A 14,587-nucleotide genomic window follows, 5' to 3' on the forward strand; every position below is an offset into this window, starting at 1 on the left:
GAAGGCACTGGGCTTATAGTGACTACAGCTAATAACGCAACTCCCTAGTTACAATACACTTCTGCAGGGTCCTGCAATAACCTTCTCTCCCTGAAACCTATTGGGTAGGACTCTTCTTTGCAGTTCCAAAGAGTCTGACTAATACACAACGCTTCAACTTTCAGAAGTGGTTATTATGGCTTCCTCCCAAAGTAAAAGGTCCTCATTGCTAAGTTATCCCTCATATATGACTACCAAAGTAAGTATTCACATACATTCTCATTAAATCCTCACAAAAATCCTAGAATAGTGGTTCTCAAATTTGGGGGTGGGATACAAAGAATCACCTAGCTTCACCCTAAATACAGATTCCCAAACCCCCATCTCTAGAGGTTCTAAGCAAGTCTGGGTTGGGCCTTGAAATCCATTTTTAAAACAAGTTCCTTGGAGATTCTGATGTAGGTAGTCTGAAGTGCACACAAAGAAAACATTGCCCTACAGGGTAGTGTTTCCCAACTGCCTTGATGATCAAAATGCTTCTCAGACTCCTCCCGTAAAAATTCTGATTCAGTGGATCAGGGGCTCTGGAATTTGTACTTTAAATAGGGCAGTTATCATAACGTCCATTTTATCTGTGATAAAACTGAGACCCAGGGCTTCCCTGGTGGCGCAGTGGTTGAGAGTCCGCCTGCCGATGCAGGGGACACGGGTTCGTGCCCCGGTCCGGGAAGATCCCACATGCTGTGGAGCGGCTGGGCCCGTGAGCCATGGCCGCTGAGCCTGTGCGTCTGGAGCCTGTGCTCTGCAACGGGAGAGGCCACAGCAGTGAGAGGCCCACATACCGCAAAAAAAAAAAACTGAGACCCAGAATAACTTATCCACAGTCATACAGATAATTGATGTCAGGGGTGAGACTAGAATCCAGCTCTCTCAACACTCAGTCCAATGCTCTTTCTGCTGGGTCACAAAGGCCACACCACTACATAGAGGCCTGAACATAATAGACAATTGGTAGAGATTCGTTAAATGGAATCCACACAGGTTCTAGAGGGAAGAAACTATTTCTATAAAGCATGTTTGCATCTCACTCCACCCAGCCTTACCCCAAGGCATAAAACACAGTGGTCGGCCCTAGGGGCTCAACAGATATTTGTGAGAGAATGCATTATTGTATGATTACTGGACTGTTACCACTCCATCAACTACCTCTGGCTGTGCTCCTGACTGTAAATGAGCTGCCCAGGAATGAACTTGATACACCAGTTATCGTCTGACCCAAACTGAGTACAGCAGGAGCTCCTTTGCCCATGTTTCTACAGGAACTGCTGCCTGGTCTGGGGAGCCAGACCTTGCCCTTCCTGCTGGTCTGGGGTGTACCCTCATGAAACTCATATAAGCTGACTGATCTACTACTGGCCGCCTCACTCCTTCAGCCTCTACTGTGGCTTCCTAATCCTAGCCTCCCATTCATCAACACTTAGAACTCTGCTATGCCCATAACCTCAGCAGCTTTCCCCCAGTTCTGTATGCTTTGCACTACTCCTGGAAAAGAACTCCTGGAAAATAACCCTGCATTGAAAAGAACCCTAAACAAGGATGAAGGGCACAGCCCACTCCTACCTCCCCACATTTACAGAGTGCCTACCACATGCTAGAGACTCTGTACATGAACTTATTAAATACTTACAACAATTCCATTAGGTAGATATTTTATGCCCATTTTACAGTTTAAGTAATTAATTGGCTCGGGTCACCTGGTGAGTGGCAGAGCCAGGATTTGATCCCAAGGAGCCTGGCTCCAGAGACTATGGTCTTAACCACAAAGTTACACTCCTTCTCCAGGCTGACTCAGTTCTGCCATGACCCAGCTTGTGAACTTGACTGCTAAGGTATCTTCCAACACTAGTAGTCTAAAGTTCTCTCATCATAGGTAAGGTCCAGACCAGCTGACATTATGATTAGCCTGAGAATAGGCTAAGAACTGTATAAGTGGTCAAAGAGTAGAAACTTCAAACAGAAATGAATAGGGACTTCCCTGGCAGTCCAATGGTTAAGACTCTGCGCTTCCACTGCAGGGGGCATGGGTTCTATCCCTGGTCAGGGAACTAAGATCCGGCATGCTGCGCAGTCAAAAAAAGAAACATAAATGAATAGGTAAGGACTCAAAAAGTATGATTCGAGGGAAAATATCTATTAATTCAAAGAGTTAGTCATGTTAGTCAAATGGCCTTAGATAAGTGAGAAAAATCCTTAACTACAAGTTTAACCTTTAGTTTAACTATAATCCTTTATAAAATCATAAAAGTGCTGAATCCCTATACTGGATATTAACTCTCCAAATACAATACAAACTAGTCAAGGATTCATACGATATGAACTAGCTTAGAAGTCTCACGTTAGCTAAATTTTAATTTTAGATATAAAGTCTTTCAAAATCAAAAGAGAGGGTTGCGTGTACAGGAAAAGAAAATATCAAAACTTTGACAAAACTTCTTAATGAAAAAACACCAAACTCATTTTGGAGGACCTCCTGGTTATTCAGACTCACAGGCAGGAGCTCCAGGGTAGTCTTATTCGTCAAATGCTTTGGAACAAAAGTCTTCCATCTCTGGATGTCCAGCCAGCTGCAGGCTGACTGAGGTGGGGGAACCCCACCGCTAAAGGCTAAAATAACGTTTTGAGCCATGAATTTATTTGTCAGCAATATTTCAAAGCCACATCTATCTGATGACTCAGTGCAGGACTATTTTGAGATGTCCATATGTGGGTGTCAAAAGCCAAGAAAGTGTTCATGATTGAGCCATCAGGAATGATCACCTCTAAGGAAGCAGAATAACCCTGACCAAGAGCATGCGCTGCAGATTGAACAAGACACTGAAGGGTGTCAATGGCACCCCTCCACCCACAGCAGTGATTCATCTTCTGCCCCTGGTTAGTATCCACATGCTTGTGGTTCCTGCAGGTCAAGTGGAGCTTCCAGAAAGTGTGCAGGGTTGAAGTGGAAAAGAGTAAGGAGCAGCAAAGAGGGAGTTGGATGTCAGTTGTCCAAAAAAGAGGACATATTGGTCTCCTGGACAGTAAATAATGGGTGAGCATACTAAAAGGCAAGTTAAAAGGTTAAAAGGATCAGTGAAATGAGTGATGGTTTATGGAGTGGAGGTGGGAGGATGGCAACAGGAATCCTCCAGACTGAGCACCTTCAGGAACAAACTAAAAATGGAAACATAGGTGAACTGCTAGGTATAGAAACAGCTCAACCCAATGGTAAGGGCTTCAATTTCAACCCTTTAAGCAATACTTAACAAAGCAGTCATCTTTATTGCTACCCCTCCCAGAAATAGCTTCATTTTGGAGCCCACTCTTTTGGAGATACTCTAAGAACTACAAAGACTGTGCTGATAGTAGTAATACCACTGAAGTTCTCCATAAAATGCAGAATATTTTTAAAATTTAAATTTTTTAATTTAAATTTTTATTTTAAATTTGTAAATATTTTTAAATTTTAAAAGATAGCACAGAGAGTGAGAGCTTGAAAACATGAGTGAATGTTCTAAACAGGCAATACCCTAGAATGTGGGAACAAGGCAGACAGTTGTGCAAGGTGATCTGTACATATGTCGACATCAAGACCAGGGGATCAGGGCTTCCCTGGTGGCACAGTGGTTAAGAATCTACCTGCCAATGCAGGGGACACGGGTTCAAGCCCTGGTCCGAGAAGATCCCACATGCGGCAGAGCAACTAAGTCCGTGCACCACAACTACTGAACCCGCGTGCCACAACTACTGAAACCCTCGCGCCGCAACGAAAAGTAGCCCCTGCCCTCTGCAACTACAGAAGCCCGCGCACAGCAACAAAGGCCCAACGCAGCCAAAAAAAAAAAAAGATCAGGAGATCTCCTAACTCTCATGGAGAAAACCAGGTTTTTAAAAAGATAATACTTATAAATAATAAAGTACTTTCACACCTGTTACCTCATTTGATCCCCAAAATGTGTGCCTAGAGCCCGTGTGCCTAGAGCCCGTGCTCCACAACAAGAGAAGCCACCGCAATGAGAAGCCTGAGCGCCGCAATGAAGAGTAGCCCCCATTCGCTGCAACTAGAGAAAGCCCACGCGCAGCAACGAAGATCCAACGCAACCAAAAATAAATAAATTAATTTTTTTTTTTTAAAAAGGTAGCTTCCTAACAGGGTGCTTTCCTCCAGCTCTGACTGAAGTGATGAGTACTAGTTATTGAAAAAGAAAAAAAAAGTACTTCTAGTATGGAGAAAAGCAATTTATCCCGTCTCATAACCTGAAATACATATCCAGCCTTTTTTGCTCAGATGCTGAGCTGACCAAACAATCTTTCAAATTGTATTTAGGAACACTGGGTTGATCCACTGCAGCAAGAGGAAATAAACACCCACTATAAATAACCTGTTGCTATTTATCCTGCCAAGGTCCTCTTTTTGTTGTAAATTAATAGATGGTTGTTCTGGTCTAGAAAACATCTGCAGGAGAATTATCATGAGTCAATTCTTTATACCAGGGCCATCCAGTGGAACTTTCCATGATTATGTTCAAAAGGGTAGCTGGCCAAATATGGCTACTGAGCACTGGAAACGTGGCTAGGGCCACTAAGGAAGTGATTTATAATGCTATTTAATTGTTTTTAACTTCTTTATTGGAGTATAATTGCTTTACAATGGAATGCTATTTAATTTTAATTAAGTTAAATAGCCACGTGTAGCTAGTGGCTACTGACTTGGACAGCACAGCTCTAGACCCTTGGTACTCAAAGTGTGGCCTGTGGATCAGCAGTGCCTGCATCACTTTATTAGCTTGTTAGAAACGCAGAATTTCAGGTCCCACCCTAGACCTACGGATTCAGAATCTGCATGTTAACAATATCCCCAGGTGATCTGTATGCACATTAAAATCTGAAAATGGCAAGGTTATTTCTGAATGACCTGAAAATTAAAAAAAAAAAAAAAAAGGATTGACTGAGAACCATATCTGTGGTGACCTCTTCAATTGCAGATACCTGCATCTGAGACCGGTGTCCAGCATAAGGGGGCTTCTTTCTTTGTATCTGTCTCTTATCCATCCCTTAAGCATAGCAGAAAGGGGGAAGTGAGAGAAGGGAGAGAGCCTGGAACACTGAGTCTAAGGAGAGTCAGTACAGGATATGTGGATGGGGGTGCGGTGGGAAGAGCATCTGTACAAAACAAAACGATGGAATTCCCTTGATAATTATTGACTATGGATGATGGGTATATGGGCATTCAGAGTATTATTTTCTCTTGTGTATGTATGACATTTTTTAAAATTGAAAAATAGATGTGATTTCAGAGATGATGTGTGTGATAGCCAGTCTCCAAAGTGGTCCCCAAAGATCATCTCCTCCTGGTATTCATAACTTTGTGTAGTTTCCTCCCATACTGAATCAGGGCTGGTCCATGTGACCAAAGTGGAGGTGACAGGTGTGACCTCATAAAGCTAGGTCAGGGTGACCTCTGCCTTGCTGTCTCTTGAATCTCTTGCTCTGAGGGAAGTCAACTACCGTGCTGTGAGGACACTCAGTCTTGTGGAGAGACCTCTACAGCGAGGAGCCAAGCTCTCCGGCCAACAGCCGGCCAGTCAGGAGTGACCCATGTAACTGAGCCTCTGTGGAAGTTGATTCTCCAGCCCCAATCAAGCCTTCCATTGACTGTAGCTCCATTTGTTTGCAACTGCCAAGCCAGAACTGCCTTTCAAGCTGCTCCTGAATCTCTGACCAACAGAAACTGTGAAAGACAATAAATGTATATTCTTGTATTAAACCACTGAATTTGGGGCAATTTGTTATACCGCAATAAAGAACTGATGCAATGTGATTTCAGAATTTCCCACACCCTGAATACCCTCCCTACATTATCACTGATGCCTGAAATAAACAGGAAAGACCTTTTCACACTGTGCATAGGGTTAACATGCTAATACCCCTTGAAGAGATAATACATTCCCTTAAATCCATGGTAAAACATGACATATAAATTCTTTCTTTTGAAAACTCTTAGCAGGCTAATATATTGAGACATTAATTTCAGTCTTGTTCTTGCTGTTGTAAGAAACTAGAAAAAATAAAGAGGTAATTTCTCCCTCAGGGTCTACCATCTCAAGAACAGCTAGTCTTGAATTATAAGGTCTAGGCTCTTCTCACATCCCCTTATTCCCATGCCCAACCCCCAAAACACACACTGATTAACAGCTTCTTGGTGTTTCAGGGACCACCCTAAAGAAGACACGCCCCCGCCCCCTTCATTTTGAGGATTAGGTAGCAGAGAAACTATGCTGGAATTGCTCCATAAGGGGAGGGGAAAGAGCTGATACTGGTTTAGGAAGAGGGCAAGTGCCAGACTTAAGGGATGAATGATTTCCCCCAGGCTGGGAAGGATTTTGGAGTTTCCAGGAATGGAAACTTGTCCCTGGCTTGTATGCAGTCGGGGTGTGTGTGTGTGTGTGAGAAAGAGAGCAAGAGAGTTGCCTCACAGGGTGTCTGTGCTTGCACCAAAGATCCTCCCTTACCCCTACTCCTGCCCATCCAGCTTGTAGGCTGTGGAGCTGTACCCTTTCAGTGGTACCCCAAGAGTCGTGGAACAATAGCATCAAGACTGAAAAATAAAGGCCCTTGTCCAAATCTTTCCCCCAAATGTTGGAACTTCACAGACCTAGAGAGAGGGGAAGGAGGAACCTCAGAACGTGACTAATGAATTTCCCGCCAACATTAAGAGCCGGGAGCTGAACCAGATTTCTCTAATTTGTAAAATTAGAAGACATGTGACGCATCTTGGCCCAGAGCCAGTTGCAGCGAATTCACTTCAGTTAGACCTACTTTTCCGGAGAGAGGTTTTGGTAGGTAGAAGGATGGGGTGGTGAAGGGGCTGGAAGAAGGTGGAAGAAGTAATTGGGGAACTAAGGGGCCAGAGCTCTCCTCCCGACAGTTTTCCTCGCCAGGTCCCAACACTTTCTGAGAAGGAATGAGCGGCGCGCGACCGCCGGTCCGCCAGTCGGGCTCCGACACAAACACACGCACGTGCGCCCCGCCCCCGCCGCGCGCACGCGCCCCCAGGCTCGGCGGCGGTGACGGGCGCGCGCGCGGTGTTCGCTGCCCCCACGCCGCTCCCAGCGCTCGGATCGCGGCGCCTCCCGCTCCCAGCACCGCTGCACGCCGGCCCAGCGGACCCGGAGACGGTGGCCGTGGTCTGGGGGCTCCGACGGCGCAGCGGTCGAGGCTGCGGCGCGGGGGGAGCGGAGCGGAGCCCGGCAAGTCCCCGGGAGGCGATGTTGCCGGGCGCGGGCCCCCGCGAAAGGCGGGCGCCGCGGCAGGCCGGCCGGTGAGGCGCCGCCAGGGGAGGCCGCGACGGAGCTCCCGGACCCGCCATGGGCTGAGACACGTCCTCGCCGAGCAGGTGCAGTGAGCAGAGGTCCCGCGGGGGGAGCCCGCCCCGACAGGCCCCGGGGCCCCTCAGCCCGGTTAGGGCTCGCCATACCCAGCCTGTGCCCCGTCGACCTTCCTTCAGCTCCTCCCCAAAGGCCCTACTGACCCTGCCTCCAGACCCGGGCTCTGCAATCCCTGTAACCCCAACAGTCCCTGACGCCCCGGCGATCCCCATCCTCCGCTCCTGTGACCCTAGCGCAGCAGGCCCTTGTGCCCACCTCCTCCTCGGTCCCAGTATTTTGAGCTCACCGCCTGCACAGTGCTTGGGAACTACCCAGCATCTCTTCCTTTCTCTTCTAGCCCAACGGGGATGGGGCCGCGGGGTGGGGGGGTGGGGGAGAAGAGGGGAAGGCAGGAGAGTCGGTCCTTCCTGCCAGAGGCCCCGGTGACCACAAACCCATCCTCTTTCTCTTAAGCCGATGGTGAAAGTGACCCTTCCTTACCCCACCAGAACATGCCCGGGTGACTTCCTCCCAGATCTTCCTTGTGGCCTTCCTCGCCCTCCCCAGTGACACTATGCAACCCCAGTGTGACCTGCGAGGCCTCTGGCTCCTGCTGCTGTCCTTGTTCCTGCTCCTCTTTGAGGAGGCCAGAGCTGGCCGTCCCTTGGTTAGCTGTCCAGCCGCCTGCCTGTGTGCCAGCAACATCCTCAGCTGCTCCAAGCAGCAGCTGCCCAACGTGCCCCACTCCTTGCCCAGCTACACGGCGCTCCTGGACCTCAGCCACAACAACCTGAGCCGCCTGCGGGCCGAGTGGACCCCCACGCGCCTGACCCACCTGCACTCCCTGCTGCTGAGCCACAACCAGCTGAACTTCATCTCCTCTGAGGCCTTTTCCCCAGTACCCAACCTGCGCTACCTGGACCTCTCCTCCAACCAGCTGCGTACCCTGGACGAGTTCCTGTTCAGTGAACTGCAGGCGCTGGAGGTGCTGCTGCTCTACAATAACCACATTATGGCAGTTGACCGCTGCGCCTTCGACGACGTGGTCCAGCTGCAGAAACTCTACTTGAGCCAGAACCAGATCTCCCGCTTCCCTCTGGAACTGGTCAAGGAAGGAGCCAAGCTACCCAAACTAACGCTCCTGGACCTCTCCTCCAACAAGCTAAAGAACTTACCATTGCCCGACCTGCAGAAGCTGCCCGCCTGGATCAAGAATGGGCTGTACCTGCACAACAATCCGCTACACTGCGACTGTGAGCTCTACCAGCTCTTTTCCCACTGGCAGTACCGGCAGCTGAGCTCCGTGATGGACTTTCAGGAGGACCTGTACTGCATGAGCTCCAAGAAGCTGCACAATGTCTTCAGTCTGAGTTTCCTCAATTGCAGCGAGTACAAGGAACGTGCCTGGGAGGCCCACCTGGGTGACACCTTGACCATCAAGTGTGACACCAAGCAGCAGGGGATGACCAAGGTGTGGGTGACACCAAGCAATGAACGGGTGCTAGATGAGGTGGCCAACAGCACAGTGACGGTGTCCAAGGATGGCAGTCTTCATTTCCGGCGGGTGCAGGTCGAGGATGGGGGCGTGTATACCTGCTATGCCGTGGGGGAGGCTTTCAATGAGACACTGTCTGTGGAGTTGAAAGTATACAATTTCACCTTGCACGGACACCATGACACCCTCAACACAGCCTATACCACCCTCGTGGGCTGTATCCTCAGTGTGGTCCTGGTCCTCATATACCTGTACCTCACCCCTTGCCGCTGCTGGTGCCGGGGTGTCGAGAAGCCTTCCAGCCATCAAGGAGACAGCCTCAGCTCTTCCATGCTTAGTACCACACCCAACCACGATCCTATGGCTGGCGGGGACAAGGATGATGGTTTTGACCAGCGGGTGGCCTTCCTGGAACCTGCTGGACCCGGGCAGGGTCAGAATGGCAAGCTCAAGCCAGGCAACACCCTGCCGGTGCCTGAGGCGACAGGCAAGGGCCAGCGGAGGATGTCAGATCCAGAATCAGTCAGCTCGGTCTTCTCTGATACGCCCATTGTGGTGTGAGCAGGATGGGTTGGTGGGGAGATTCTGCCCCAGGAGAGGTAATGCACCCCTGAAGGATATGAGGGGATGGAAGAGAGGGCTAGCTGCCCAAGGGAGTGGGCTCCCCCCGAACTCAAGGGAATTGGTCACGGTTACAGCAACAGGCAAGACCCCAAGCAGGGTGTGGCTGCCATGATTTTCAAATATGGATATGCTAATTCTCAGGCAAATGCTACACCCTATCCAGAGCCCTGACAGTTCTCAATGTGGTGGAAGAAGAGGAGTGTATCTGAGCTGGTGGGAATGAGGAAGGGGTGGGAGGAAGAGCGGATTCCTTAAACTTTTTTGAGGTCATCCATAGCTCCTTAAGAGAAAATTATTTGGAAAAAAAAAAATCATTTTTTTCCGATCTCTGCCCACCCACACCTGCGATGTTGTGTGTGCTGGCGGGAGCTTCCACAGCAGCCATGTTGGGGGAAAGCTATGTTATCTTTGACCGGGAAGTCACACTTCACAGCTGGGGAAATTGGAAACCTTTGGAAAAATGAGGCAGGAAAAGGCTGAGACCTTAATCAGTAACACTCCCCAAAGCCGCTGTAAGACTTCCCACTAATGCCTTCCTCTTTCTGGATGAGCCCTGGGTGGATGGTTCTTTGCAGGAGCCTGGCCTGTTGCCTGTCAGATACAGCAACAATGTGAGATGTGGTATCTGTGCCTTGTCCTGGGACCAGTGGTACAGAGGGGTACAACATGAACCGAGGGGTCCCTGTCACAGCATAGGTGCCAGCACAGAACTTGGAGATGGGGGATAAACTCCAGATTGGCTAATTCCCTGGTTGGTGAAACCCTTGGTTAGCGTTTGATTCCCAGCACCTGTGTGTAGCACCAGGGTGGAGGGTGCTGAAAGCAGAGCTTCTGCGGATGCCTGCCACAGACGTGGGATGGGGGCCTCTTTGCACTAGGAGGAGGAGGGTAAATCAGCCTCTATTATGTAGCATCCAGCTGGACCTACCTGATTTTTTGTGTATGCCATCTCTTCATTCAGTCTCCTGGTCAAGTTCAGGTGGGATTCTGAGTGTTCCCTAATATGCTGCTCTGCAAAGGAAGGAGTCCGGGAAAGTCTGGCCCCAGCTGGGTTAGATTGGGCTCGGGGATGGAGGGGGCCGGGTATGTATCGCTTCTGTGTTGACAAAGCCACTTTGCTCCTCTCTTAGAGATCTCAGCCCTGCTGCAAGGCCAAAGCATGGGATCTCATCATCCGAGGAGATGGAATTGAGTGGTCTCTGCCACAGAAGAATGGCAATTTGGAGTGTGGCTAAGTTTTGCCCTCTCCACGAGGTTCCAGGCAGTCTTGTAACAGACAGTCAGTGGCACTAAACTTTGAAAAGGAGACCCTGTCAGCCAGAGGTCTGTGCAGTTGTGGTTGTCAGGCCCAAGGAACTTAAGAACAGGCCCAACGTTCCATTCCAACCCAGTTGCAGGATACTTTGGGTATAGAGACGACAACTCCCTTTGACTCTACTGCAGGCCCTGGGAGTTGGTTGCTCAGAGCTTTGGCAAGGGGACGAGCAGGGCCAAGGTGAAAACGTTCTCTGACGTTGGTCTTTTCAGTCTCTCCCCTCTCTCTCACCAAGTCTCCTTCCATCGGAAGTTCTCCAGATCTTCTAGTTTTCTGATCTCTCTTTAGGTTCCAAGAAGTGTCACTTACCTGCGGGTGAAAGCTGCTTGCTAGGAGGGCCTAACTCCCACTGCCTATTAAGATTCGGGGAGGGGACTGGAACTCAACGTCTGCTTCTTGTCTGTTCCTGGGATGTCAAGACTGCTGTCCATCCTTTATTAGTAACCTAGTTTTGTCAAGAGAGGTGCAGCATTTCCCTCAAGTACTTGCATGCTCATAGGGATGCATGCTTATAGGTCTGCATGCACCCCAGCACCTTGACTTCCATCAAGACAGTGAGTCTTCAGTCCCCACTAACGTCCACTTCTAGAGTGGTTTCCACCCATGTGCACAACTTCATGCACACAACTTTCTTGCCCTGTAGGAGAGACAGTGACCATGCCAGGCTCCACAAATACAAACTTTTGTACTTTAGATTTCTGAACGGCCTGAAGCTTCACCCACATCTCCACAACACTGAATAACTTCTCAGCAAAGGCTGGAGTTAGGAGAACTACAGGTTGAAGATCTTGAGAGGAGGGGTGATGAGGAGCTAGCTGGCTCTTCAGACCCCTCAGAAACCTTCCTTGGATTAAAGATGATATATGTGAGAAATAAATGTAGAACTAGGTCATTGACAGACCCAGAACACTGGCAGGGGACCAGGGAGCTGTAAGTTGCTCTTCCTGTGTTAACTGCCCTGGTAAGACAGGGGCAGGAGGAAAAAGTTGTCTGGTTATATTTCAGAGACTTCTGAAGATTCTGATACTGAAGCTATAGGAACCAGGACTCCCTCCTCAGACTTACCAGGGAATCGGGGAAAAATCTCACCTCCATACTGCTGCTTCCCCTCTAGGCACCATCTGGGGCTCTGAAAATCTTTAAAGTGAATGTCAAATGAAGTGGGTCTTCTGGGGCCTTCTAGCTGAGTTCCTGAGGACTAGGAGGGCCATTTGCTTCATAAATCGTACCCAGTTTAGGGCATAATATCAATAAAAGGCCCTAAGGATCTAAGTCTCCCCACTGTATCCACTAGGTTGGCCAGTACCTACCGGTTTGAGAGACTGGTAGACGTGCATGGCTGCCCCACCAAGAGACTGAAGTGATGAGCCTCCTCCCATGGTTTCAGTCGATAGAACCCAAAGGTAGCTTTCTACCTGGGGGATCGGGTACTCAGCGTATGTAAGCTCAGTAGAACCCCCTGTAGGAAACTGCTAGCTCTGGTTATAAAGGTCGAGCCATCACCCCAACTCCCATAAACCAGACGTGTCTCCCAGGAAGCAGGTGTCCCTGGAGACAGTACGACAGGGCTGTACAATCTGTCTGTGTGATTATTTGTGATTTTTTTCCTTTGCCTGTATTTATGAGGCTCCTAGGAAGGAGCCAGGAGCAGGTATACCCCAGCTGGGGAGAGTAAAGCCAACTGATTCCAGTTTTCCGTGTGTCCTTACCTTTGTACTTCCTCGTAGCCCTGCTGGCGGAGCAAGCAGGCCTCCCCATGTCCAGGATCCTAGTCTTCCCACTTATGTACTCTCAGGCTGGCAAACCTTGGAGCCTCTGGGCTCTGAAAACTAGACAATGATCATTAAACCTGGCTTGAGTCTCTGTTCTGGCATAGTCTGTGACTGGTTTATTTATCTTTTCAGCCTGTGGCTGGGGTTCACTGGACCTCAGAAGGGTGTGGCCTGTCTAGGGGGAGAAGAGTTAAATGCTGTTATAAGGGCATGGGTTAAATCCACATCTAGGCATTAAGATGGACCAGGGGTCAGCCAACCTTTTCTGTAAACAGCCAGACAGGAAACGTGTTCAGCTTCGCAGCCCATATAGTCTCTGTTACAACTACTCAGCTGTACCGTTGTGGCAGGAAGGCAGCCACAGACAGCACACAAATGAATGACTGTGGCTCTGTTCCAGTAAAACTTTATTTATGGACATTAAAATGCAATTGCCATATCATTGTAACATGTATTTGAGGTTTTTTAACCATTTAAAAATGCACAAACTCTTACTAGCTCACAGACCATACAAAACCAGGCAGCAGGTTGGTTTTGGCCAGCAGACCATAGTTTGCCAACCTGGCAGGTATTCTCAAAAGAAATGTCACTGACGCTTTAGCAAGAGAGAGTTTAGAAATTCCATGACTTGGGGCTAGAGCCTGTAAATAAAGGCGGCTTTCTGGATCCCTGGGGAGGAGGGTTGTCTCCCTGAAGAGTTCTCTTAAAAGTCTGGATCAAGCCTGCAAACTGTACCATGGAAAAATGCTTGGACTGGGTTAAAAGAAATGATGGGAGAGCAGCTCGGTTTCACAGTATTTTGATTATTACCGGTATATGTTCATGTCGTGAATGGTAACCATCTTAGTTTGGCTTAAAGTATATTAATTTAATAGGAAGGTTATTATTCATTGACAGTGTAATATGTCCTAGGCATTGCACAGAACACAGAAATGCGGTCCCCACTTTCTTGGTACAGAAGACAGCTTAACAGAAATTGGACTGGATTCTACTAAACTCTGAACATGCAGTTTCTTTGGCTACTCTCTTGGTAGGGGATTGTCATGGTAGATTCCACAAGGGAAGAGGAAATGGTATAAGGAAAAGAGAAACTAAAAGAATCAGAATTTGGAGAATTCCCTGGCGGTCCAGTGGTTAGGACTCCACACTTCCGCTACAGGGGGGCACGGGTTCAATCCCTGCTTGAGGAACTAAGATCCCGCAAGTCATGCAGTGCAGTCAAAAAATAAAATAAGAATCAGAATTTGAATAATTACCTAATTTCTTACATTGATAAAATCTTGACCAAAGGACAGTCCTCCTCTGTCTGGAAAGCTGTCTTTTTCTCTTCATGAGGAACAAGTAAAGTGGTGAGGGATGGAGACACCTCACAGCCAGCCACATCAGACCAGTCAACCTTGGCAGTCAATGCAATGACAGATGTTGATGCCAGAGCACCCCTAGAGTCTACATTTATATAGTATTTTTTAATCTTTCCAAAGCAGTTTTTGCTATGGCTGAGTTTAGCCAAGAGGGTGAGCTGATACAGAGAACAGATCTGGGGAAGACTACTGAGAGTTCTCCCCTGTATTTTGGCCTGTGCCAAGCCCTGTCTCTGTGCCTGAAACGTTTTGATACTCCTTTCTCCATCATCCCAAGGAATCCGTGGCTGCATCTCTTCAACCCTCCCCTTCTCCCCCCTTCCCCAAGCCCCCAGGGAGTTCCATAGGTTCTGGCCAAGATGTGCAGTTTTGTCTGCCATGTTTTGCAGCTCTTCCCCTAGCTCCTCTTAGGTGGCACTGCAGGAGAATGGATGAGGTTAGTATGATGGTTACCTTTTAGAACAGAAAATGGGAGTTCAGTGGATTGCCCAGCCTAGTCTCTCTTCCATCTGATCTCTCAAACTCCTTCCCTTTCTGCAGATGTAGCTCTTGTACCCCTTATCTTGTCTCCCGGGCAACCGCTGGTGAAGCGTCACTTTTCCCACCCACACTGCAGGAAAGTCTCAGGCCCATGCAGT

The 14,587-nt window shown here is 48.7% G+C and overlaps 1 protein-coding gene across 1 annotated transcript; it reads left to right on the forward strand.

Annotated features, from left to right (window-relative positions):
* Positions 1 to 7,956: 7,956 nt before the first annotated feature.
* On the forward strand, positions 7,957 to 9,438 carry AMIGO1 (adhesion molecule with Ig like domain 1; the record flags this gene model as incomplete). The annotated part of the gene is made up of 1 exon (XM_082861060.1): positions 7,957 to 9,438. The coding sequence occupies one exon, from the start codon at positions 7,957 to 7,959 to the stop codon at positions 9,436 to 9,438; it is 1,482 nt and encodes a 493-aa protein (XP_082717186.1).
* Positions 9,439 to 14,587: the final 5,149 nt, after the last annotated feature.

The sequence above is a fragment of the Leucopleurus acutus genome (assembly GCF_964270905.1).
Source record: "Leucopleurus acutus genome assembly, chromosome: 2".
Classification (NCBI taxonomy): domain Eukaryota; kingdom Metazoa; phylum Chordata; class Mammalia; order Artiodactyla; family Delphinidae; genus Leucopleurus; species Leucopleurus acutus.